The sequence below is a fragment of the Mesitornis unicolor genome, unplaced genomic scaffold (assembly GCF_000695765.1).
Source record: "Mesitornis unicolor isolate BGI_N332 unplaced genomic scaffold, ASM69576v1 scaffold6721, whole genome shotgun sequence".
Taxonomy (NCBI): Eukaryota; Metazoa; Chordata; class Aves; order Mesitornithiformes; family Mesitornithidae; genus Mesitornis; species Mesitornis unicolor.
In genome coordinates, this window is record NW_010165687.1 from 58,660 (window position 1) to 69,400 (window position 10,741).

At 42.7% G+C, this 10,741-nt stretch overlaps 1 protein-coding gene across 1 annotated transcript in view; it reads right to left on the reverse strand.

Moving 5' to 3' along the window:
* Nucleotides 1-10,741, reverse strand: part of RABGAP1L (RAB GTPase activating protein 1-like) — a 66,828-nt gene that overhangs the window by 51,018 nt on the left and 5,069 nt on the right. Inside the window, exon 2 of the mRNA XM_010194705.1 lies at nt 8,064-8,192. Within this exon, the coding sequence (XP_010193007.1) occupies nt 8,064-8,192 (129 nt within the window). The remainder of the gene's footprint in view (nt 1-8,063; nt 8,193-10,741) is intronic.

Here is a 10,741-nt window from a genome sequence, read left to right on the forward strand (position 1 = left end):
TAAGCCAAAAGCCCTTCTGAGTACGGTTTCCTTCTGTGGTTCTGAAAGGGAAAACATCTCCCATCCTGGAAAGCTGTGGCTCCCCATGGCATGAAGCTGCACAACACAAAATTTAGAGTATTTCCCCTCTGTGGTCTGCTGGGCCATGGAGCGGTTTCCAGATGTCCCCCTCACCTCACTGAATTAAACTGCCAATACTCAGGGCAAATACACTGTGATACAACTTCAGGGAATACAGAAAATGCTTATTTCTAGCCACTTTTCCTCCTCGAACTTTTATAGTTCTTTAACTGTAGTTCTTTAAACTACAAAAATATAGCTCTTTAAACCTTCAATGCTGTTCCTGTTACTCATGGAAGCACAAGGACATATGCCAACAACCGACTACTACAAGGACACCAAAATATTTGTACTCATGTGGCAAAGGTGCTGGTTAAAATGTGATCATATTTAGTTATTAATAAGACAATCATATTCCTTCCCTGTTGGTAAAACTAACAATGTACCTGATTTTATTTACAATGGCAACTCAGTGCAAATAAAAACCAAAACCAACCAAAACCCAAACGAACTGGACAGTTTTACTAATGCCCTACGAAAATAAAACCTCAGCAGCTGGCAACGCATCTCCCCATTGGAAAGCCAGATAGGCCGAGTTCAAATAAATACATATTTCATAGCTGAAACTAGTTGTTCTTAATGCATGACACTTTCTATGTTGTTAACACTTCTTACCAAGATGACAATGATGTTAAACATCCAATTCCACTGTCGGCACTTTAACCTGATATTCAGGTGCCAGTTCACTGCCCTGCACTATACCACAAAGCCAAGCAAAAGAAGGAAGCTGAAAACAGAGCAGGCATTAAAAAACCTGACCCTCCTTACATCGCCAACAGGATCCTGCGCTTTGCAGATAACGGCGCAGACACAGGAAGCGGAATTGATCATTGGCTTTTAATAAGAAGGCGCATACAGGCACGGCAGGGCTTTCTATAGATCTAAACACAATTATTTTCAATTTGCTTTGGCCTTTTCTTGAGAAGGTGATAAATGAGCAATTTTTTTCCTGTCTCATGTATTGGAAGATTAATTAGATACATCACTGGTAGAGCCAAAGGAATAAAAAGCTTGTGCAGTTTCAGGGTTTTTCTGCAGTTATCTGCCTTGCTTTTCTGCTGCATTTGTGTTGTTTTACCACCTCTCACAATAGCAAAAAGCCCCAAATACACATATAAATAAATACACATATGTTCATATAAACTCTAAGAGAGAGAATGCACTAGAGAGAAGGGAGAGAGAGCAACTAAGTTCTTCTAAGGCCTTTCCACTGAAGCTCACATTAATCAAGATGTAATTCCCTGTTAAACCATGCCTACAAAAAATTACGTCCAGATAAAACAGCACCAGAAATGTGAATGAAGTCATTCACCCACACCAGTAAGGTGGAAGCTTCAAAACATCAGTTTGAATTTAAAACATTTATACGGCAACATTATTAAAGTAAAATTGTTTCAAAATGACACAAAGAACAATTCTGCAATGAGAAAAAGCTCAGCGCAGCCCCTGCCACCATCGCCTTTTCGACTCCGCCGGCAGAGCCGTTCTCCATGAGCCATACGAGGGTCCTGTGCACCCAGGAGGGATCAATCACCGTGTCAGGACGGTGACAGGTGACGAAAATGCCTGTGTTTGCTTTGCACTGAAAAAGGCACCTTTTTTTTTCTCTCAAGGCTGTTTGCTTCTCTCACCCAAGGTGCTGAGAGCAGCAGCCCTGTAACACTGACAGGAGCCTTATTTCCTTCACAGCGGAGAGAGATTTACGTGGTTAAGAAGCTTCTCTTAGAAGAACATCAATGTACCAGGTCTTTCCTGCCACTGATGACGATGAAAGATGAGACAAGGAGTCACTGTAATCCCTAAGCCATGTAAAAGGAGGCATCGTTACAGCTGCTGCTCCATAAGCACTAAAATCCTTCTGGCACGTTCCTTTAGTGTCTGTGTAGCCCAGCCCATGCCCTCACCTTCCCCGGGCACGAGGGCTGAAAACCCAGAGCTGACTTCCCAGTATCTCTGCTACACTCAGCATCACGGCACGGCCAGATAGGCAGTGTACCACAGCTGAGTGTCAGCTCTGCTCTGTCATGGAGAAACGGGTACAACTCCCCAAAATCACTGGAAAACTTTCAAGCCAGGAAACTTTCACAGGGAGAAAAACCTCCCAACAAAACTTACTTTCTCCCATTCAAATCAGCTGACTGAAGCTAGGGGCAAAAATAGAGGTGATGGGCTTTGTACATTAAAACTTTTATACATTAAAATCAAAGGACATTACAATTTCTTTAGGGCTTACACAAATAAAATGCATTACGAGATGCAACAGGCGACTGACACAGATTTAGCGAGCATGCAGAACGCACTGGCTGTTTTAACCACCAAGCTTAACCTTCATTGATCTAGAATAGGGCCCTCCTCCTCCAAAGCACGTGTACAAAAGAGCATGCGTACAAAAAGCACTGGTAATCCCTCTAGGAAGCAGGAGATTGGGGTAATTCCTTATTCCAGACACATAATATGCAGCCTGGTCTAGTCAGGTAGAAAATTATTATTCCCAAACCCATTTTTACAACCATAATTGTTACTGACTACTCCAGGAGAAACACATCGCTCCCTCTGTAAAGGCCACTGCAAAGTGAAAGGTATGGTCATTATAGATTAGAAAACTAACAGGAAGCAAAGAAGGACAATTCCCTGTTCATTAAACTCCAAATTGTCATCTTTTATTCAATTTCATTAACCCTTACATTAGTATCTGACACCCTACTTGGAGAATTAATATCTTCCTCCTCTGTTTGACTGCTCCCAAGCTGGCAAACGTGTGCAATATTGGGCTCCATCTGCACTAAGAGTCTCAGCAAATGCTTCCATAGATTCAGGCTCTTCCATCTGAATATACCTTGTACTCAGGAAATGCTGGCTATAATCCATCAAGATTTTAGATATATATATGTGTATATATAATACAGCTTTAAAAAGACCCTACCTCTGCATGTATGCATATGACAAAAACAAAGGGCAGTTTCTTAGGCCATTATGACTGCACAGTATGAATTAGTTTAAAACATTCCTGAACCACGGAATGTTACCCAATAACCACTTGCTGGAAACATTATTTCTAATTCCACTGACTTTGTTCACAGTGATTTCCTTACTGGTAAATGACCAAAATTCAGACCCGGTGAGTAATCAGCATGGACAGTCCTTAAATGAGGAAGGCATTCTCTACCACTTTTTATATACAGTATTCAATTAATACAAGCTTTTTCCTTTGTTTTTGCAGAGCTGATCTTAAGGGAGAGATTGACACTATTTTTTTTGTTTGTTTTAAAAACAGAATGATAAAACTCCTTCCAATGCAGCACCTTCAAAATCAAAGGGACAGGTCCTGAATTCATGAGTTAAACTTAAAAGCTGTGAAATTAAGGAGAAAAAACACCAAGTATTTCTTTTTCATTTGCCTTCTCTAGAACCACGTCTGGGAGAGCTCAAGAAAAAAAAAGCAGCACGCAGAGGTGGATTTTTATTACGTTTTAAACTCCTGTTTTGTTTTGCAGTAATACCGGCACAAAATAAAAAGAAACACTGGAAAAGATATAGCCAGCCTATGAAACCTGGCCACACCATGATTCTGTCTTCACGTTTTCATGTGTCAGTAATTAGCTTAGAAATTGAAAGGAAATACTCCCTGGCACTTACTGTGTGATTCTTACTCTACAAACATCTGGTGTTCAGTCTGCAGACACCAATACAGAAGTGAGACGCAGCTGAAGGACACACAGTGCCTCACTCTTACAGCAGAAAAAACCACGTTTAAGGGTCTTGTTTGGGTTTTTTTGAACAGAACAAGTTTTGCTGCATTCAGCAAGGCAACAGCTACTCTTCATATAACCTCTGCATTCCCTGGGACCTCTTCTAGTGATGATTATCAAGACTATAATTTCCTTTTTGAGCATGTAAACTCCTGTAATTATTAGCTCCTGTTTGTAAATAAATACCATGATTATAATATCTAATTATAGAATCACTGAACAGTTGGGGTTGGAAGGGACCTCTGAAGAACCTCTTGCCTACACCACCCCATCGAAGTAGGGTTACCTACAGCTCAGGGCCAGTGGTGCACTGAGGACACAGATTCCAAACCCTCCTTGGGCAATCTGTTCCTGTGTCTGATCACCCCTGAATTTAATAAATAAATAAAAAGCTTTTAATCATTAATTATTTTATTTCATTTTGTGCCCAACTCCTCTTGCCTGTACACTGGACAACACTGGCTTCCTATCCTTCCTATGTTGGTAAGATCCCCCTGAGCCTTCTCTGCTCCAGGCTGAACAGCCCCAGCAGTCTCTGCCTCTCCGTGTTGGAAAGATGCTTCAGCCCCTTCACAATCTCCACGGCCCTTTATCAGACTCTCACCTTGGTGGCTGTCTCTCTTCTCCTGGAGAGACCAGGCCTGGACACAGTACTCTAGATGTGCCTCACCACTGCTGAGCCCTGGAGAAGGATCACTTCCTGGACCTGCTGGCCACAAGCCTCCTTGTGCAGCCCAGGATAACACTGGCCTTCTTTGCAGCAAGGGCTTACTGCTGGCTCATGTTCAACCTGGGGTCCACCAGGACCCCACGTCCTTTTCCTCCAGGCTGCTTTCCAGCTGGCTGGCCCCCAGCAGATACTGGTGTATGGCTCTGTTCCTCCCAGGTGCCAGACCTTGCACTCCCCTTTGTGAACTTCACGAGATCCCTGTCAGCCTGTTTCTCCAGCCCGCCAAGGTCCCTCCAGATAGCAGCACACCCCATCTGGACTGCTGGCCACTCCTCCCAGCTTTGTGTCATCTGCAAATGCACTGAAGGTGCTCCCTGCTCTATCATTCAGGTCATTAACGAAGAGGCTAAGCAGTACTGGTCACAGTATCAGCCTCTGAGGTACAGCACTAAAGACAGGTCTCCAGCTGGACATGCTGCTGCTGATCACAACCCTTTGAATCTAGCAATTCAGCCAGATTTCAGTCCACCTCAGTGTCTGCTTATCTAGTCCATACTTCATCAGTTCATCTGTAAGGATGTTATGGGAGATAGTGTCTGCACTTGCTGTACTTGAGATAAACAACATCCTTAGCTCTCACCTCACTCACCCAGGCAGCCATCTCATCATAGAAGGCTATCAGGTTGGCTATCAACTCTTCATAAAACAATGTTGATTACTCCTGATCACCTTCTTCACAATGAGCTGATTTTCCTTTCTGCCTATCAAACAGTTCACATGCCATCTCCAGTCAGAGGTTCTGTTCCTGTGATTTCAGATTTGGCTCTCTAAGGACATTCTAGATGGCAAAAGTGAGAGAAGTCGATCCAAATAAATAAAAGCTGTGAATGTGAAGTCAGTTCAGCCCTTTTGTTTTTCAATTTAATGAGGGACATCAAATTAACAGAGTCAAGGCATCACATAATCACTCAGTAGGGATGCGCAACCGAAATACTAAGATCTTTCTGAATGAAAGACGAGTGGGAGTGTCTGCGTGCAAAAGCACCAGAAGACACAATACAGAGAACGGGCTACAAGAGCAGCATGTGTTGATAAGCAAGGACACAAGTGACAGCAATCAAACGGGCAAACAATGAGAAATGTTTTGCTACATCTCGAGCAGAAGGCTGGCACTCTGGTGAGGCCAGACTAGAGATGACCAGCCATTCGGAGACCCACAGCAGAGCAAAGTCCATCCCCCCTGCCAACAGGAGAACAGGCTGGAAGCCACAAACCCACACATAGTGAGGAAACAGAGACAAAGGACAGCAATGACAGACTGAAGCCAGCAAGCTTCTGAGGGAAAAGAGCTGTGAGAACTGCTTGACTACAAAAGACCACCAAAAAAGTTGTCAAAAAGCCAGTTCATTGTCATCAATCAAGAGGAACCCAAGAGACATAGTGAGGACTTTATAGCCGCTGTCCTCCACCCTCATCACACACAGGTGATCCTGGCCAGACGGCAGCCGTGGTGGTGGTGACATCAGTGTGAGTGGCATCAATGACAGCAGGAGTGCAAGTGAGCGAAAAGAGATTCATTTAAAGTCAGTACCACCCTCCCCTCCAGTAAGGTCTTGCACTGAGTTTCCTCACATTAAGTTCTTGAAGTCTTTCACATTTCCACTGTTTTAAATACACCACCTATGTTCAGAGTCTATTTAGATTGCTCCTAGCTCAACTATCAGAAGACTTCAGGACACAGTTTAGATCCTCTCCCATATCTTATATCTGACTGAAGGAATGAGTTAGCACAACCCAGCTACACCCCTGACAAGGAGGGATGTTACTAACACAGCAGAAGATAACTTGAATCTTCTACTTTTTCCCATCCCTGATAACCCCAGGTCTCGGTCCTGAATTCTCGCCCAATTCCAGTAATTCCTTCTCCTCCTCATGTACTTCTGTAACCCGTGGGAGAGTGCCTTGAGTCCACGCCTGCTGTACTCATCTGTGCTTTTCTTTCATGGGCTGGAATCCAGAACGAGTGAAATCCTGCCCTGGCAGGGGATTCACTGTCAAATCCTTCAGCCGCCTTCCCATTCACAGCAAGGAACAGATCAGAATTCTATTCTCTGCTTTCAGAACCTATACGAGGCACCATGCGCCGACCACCTGCCTCTAATATATTGCAAAACACCTTCCCAACAAAGCACATCATATGCATGTGTACCCAATAGAAATTGAAAAATTAATGAAAACTATCCTGTGACACACAGTATATTGCACAAGAAAATAAGAAAGGCAGGCCTAAGAAAATTGACAAGTATCTCTTCCAAAACGTACCAGGAAGACTTCTACTTTAGCCTCTCATCAGAAAAATATACACTGAGCAAACAATATAAAGAGAACTTTATTGTACTTGGTAAGTCCTTAAATTACTCATTTTCAAGAACTGAGCAAAGGACTAAATGCTGAATGTCAAACTGCAGTCCTCTGCTCCCAGATACTCTCTTGAGCAGAGCTTAAATCTCAAGACCAATTTTAATAAAACCATTGCGTGGATCTTTCTTCTGGCTGGAATAAGCATTACTACAGCAAGCCTCACTCTTTCACAAGATCAGTTATAACTGGTATGGAAAAAGTCCTTGTTTATTAAACTATGAAATTAAGCAGCATGAAAGTAGATTAATAAATATATTGAGAGAGATATAAAAAGGGTGGAGTGTTAGAGGCACATTCGTTCTGATGCGATGTTCTCAGCCCACCATTGCGCCACACCAAACACACATTTCCCGTCAGTGCTACAACTCCAAGAACTAACAAGCACTTTTCTTTTCAAGATCGTATGTTAAGCCCATCCGTAGCTATACATATTCCAACAAAAAATCCCAGCAAAACCAGCAGACCTTTCAAAGGACAGTTTTACAAACCTCTGCGGCCATTTTTTAAAGACTTGCATCCTCAAAAGTTTGCAGTCATCTGATTTGCCATTACTCATCAAAAGCTCAGTACTTGTGCTCCAGACGTTCAAAGATGCCTGCCTTTTGAAAGCACAGTCCTGGATAGGGCGGGATGTCAAACGATATTCTGTCCTGGTGAGCTCCATATACCAAAACCACAAAGCTTCCACCCCAAGACAACTGCATTACACAGCAGTGCTCAGCAAATAAATATCTTCTGGTCAAAACAAATAATATCTGACCTTTGGTTCCATGATTATCATACATTTGATTAACTGGCTTAGTGCAACCACTGTTTTTAAATCAATCAGTGAATCAGTGAGTTCTGATAATTCAGTTTGATCATGCGTCAGTTTTCTGTTTTAACTATTAGCTTGTACTGAAGCAGACAGAGGGAAAAGCTAAGCATTTTACTTTCTTTAATGTAAAAAATGCGTGTGTATAAATATGCAACCATATATAAAAAGCAACAAACTACTGAATTAATGACTTTACTTTCCACGTGCTACCAGCATTCTTAACACTGTACCTTACTCTTCCTGTGAAAACCCTGGGTGAATGAAAAGAAATGAGGACCATCCTTACCTTAATGTTGCAAGCTTGCTCCATCAGTCTTCTGGCGTTCTCTTCAGCTCTGTACCTCTTGGGCAACTGAACCCTGAAGAATTTCAAAGCTCCTTCAAAATCAGCTTGTAGAAGGTCCTCTTTTGAGGTCTGCAATTAAACACAGGGAAGCACAGTAAACACTAAGAACGTGCAGTCACGCTCCTTTACTGGATTTGTCATGTACTACGTGTATTTCAAGCCACCAATATTCACATTAGCTCCAAAACATCCTCCTTGAAAACAGCTCTCTGACCTCATAAAACAAAAGAGAGGCTACAGCAGATCCAGGGGATCCCAGGCAGTGCTGCTCAATCAGAAGGCTGTAACACATTAATGCATTTTATCCCGCTGTACCTGCAGGGTAAGAAAGGGATTCTGGCTCAGCCTGTCAAGATGTCACTCTGTGACAGAAAAAAACCCAAAAAGCCTAAGAAACAACAAAAACCTAGGAGAATTTATAATATTTTCTAGAGAGCCTGTTCATTAGACCATTGCCGATTCTCATAATGCTGCCCTAAAAAGACAATGTATATATAGATATATACGGTTGACATGAACAGCAGAAGCAGAAAAGCCTATGACTCATAAGAGGCATCAGCAAGTCAATGTGCAGAAGTCTGTGACACAATTTCTCAAAGAACATTGTGCCAGAAAATGATTTACATGCTTATTTCTACATCTCGCATAAAACCGTACCTCTCCGTGTGGTATCAAGCCTAGCAGGTCAGAAAATGTTAAACATTCAACACTAATCCAGTTCTGCTACTGATGGAGTAATATGATTCACTGGGACAAATGTATTCATCTCGGGATTTACCAGGAACTACCTTGAGGGATTTAGCCAATATGAAATACCGAGCCTTGGGATAGCTCCTTTGAAAGAGTCACAAAACTGCTTGTCCAGACAAGACATCTAGGACATGATCTCAACAATGGGAATTTCAAGATCTTTAACCCAGAAAGAGCAAACAAAAATGTGTGAATGTACAAAGCAGTATCACGGAGACTGGTGCCGTGATCGCCGTATTGCTACGAAGACCTCAGGAGCAGCACAGGTACCCGTGGTTAAGGTTCACTGCTGAATTAATTGCTCAAGTACCACAAGACACCACAAACATTTTCATGTATGCATCCTCCTCTTTCTCATGAGTAACGCCCTTTGTCATTTTTTGCCTTGCTATGCACAGTAGGTGGTCTATTGCATAGACACAGGTTCGAAGTTTGACTCTTAGCTATATTGTCATCCACTCAAAATCCTTGGCCGCCTCCAATTTCAGACATCTTTCCAGAAAACACACTTCCACCACACACAGGAGATTTGGCTCAACACGCAGAGAACTGGGAGAAACTGCAGCCTTTGACATGCAGGAGATGAGGCTCCATGATACTGTCATTTCTCTTGGGTGCTCAATTTGTTTGAAACAAAGAAAAGTAAGTGTAATTATCATTACAATGCAGCTAAAATTTTACTTTTATTTATGAATCCTTCCGACACACCCTACAAATGAGCATCACTAGTTTATTTACATGAAAATAATTATGTCTTAAAACCCTTCTAAAAAGCAGAAAAACGTTGTTTCCCAAAGCAAACTGAACTTCAGTAAGGTGCTGCAGATACAAAACAGTTATGCTCAAACCTAGCTCCATGTATTCCACATTTCTGCCGAAAATGCTAGAGCTGTCTACCCAGGGAGTCAATTGGAAGTAACAATTTACCCAAACTTTATTCAGTAAGGGGAAAGGAGAACGGTTTTTGAAGGGATTTTAAATTCTGTACCAAACCTGGAACAGAAACAGAAGTTAAGGCAGTGTTTTCAGGGTCATCCATCATCACTGATACTGGAGATCCGAGGTGTGCCACCCCAACACTGACAACTGTCACTGCTCTGTGCCCAACCTTTCCCTTTGGGAATGGGCATAGCAATGTGTCCTTTGGCGTCCTCAACCAAGAGCCTACAAGGACAAAATCTACACTGTATATGTTCACCTACCATCCTATGTATTTTTGGAGGTTATTATACTGTACGCCGTAATGGGCACTCTGTAGTAGTTTTTGCTACATTAATCACAAGGCAAGAGCAAGAAAAGCCTAAACGCAACTGGAGTAGCTTCAGCAGGTCCATTTCCCTGTGAGTGCAGTGTTTTTAAGGCAGACAACTTTCTGTCATCAAAAGCCCCACAGCTCTCTCTTAAGACCTATTCGATTCTCCCTTCCTTCACAGCCAAGGAAGCTGCTGGGTCATCACTGCAGGGACACCAGAGAAAAGCTGCCTTCAGGATGCTGATGAGAAACGTCCAGCTTTACAAACTATCACATCTGATTCTCTCCACAAAAATCTGGCAGGAGGACTAGTTGGCTGAGACTCAATCAGACAAGGCCGATGTAGTGTTGACAGAAAGATGGTGCAGTTGGGTATCTAATGAATCAGACTCGCTCACAAATGCAGCTATGGCCAACGTATTTGTTTCCTCTTCCTGACATCGTATTTCTCCTGATGGGTTTTGCTGAGGTTAGACATGCTTTTGCCACATTTGAGACCAGATCACTGTGCCATATCCACGATGGGCTGTATGTAAGATTATCTCCAAGCTGTAGAGCCTGTGACACTGCCAAAACCCACACTGGCAACCAAACCTCTTCCACGCAAAGTTCAGCA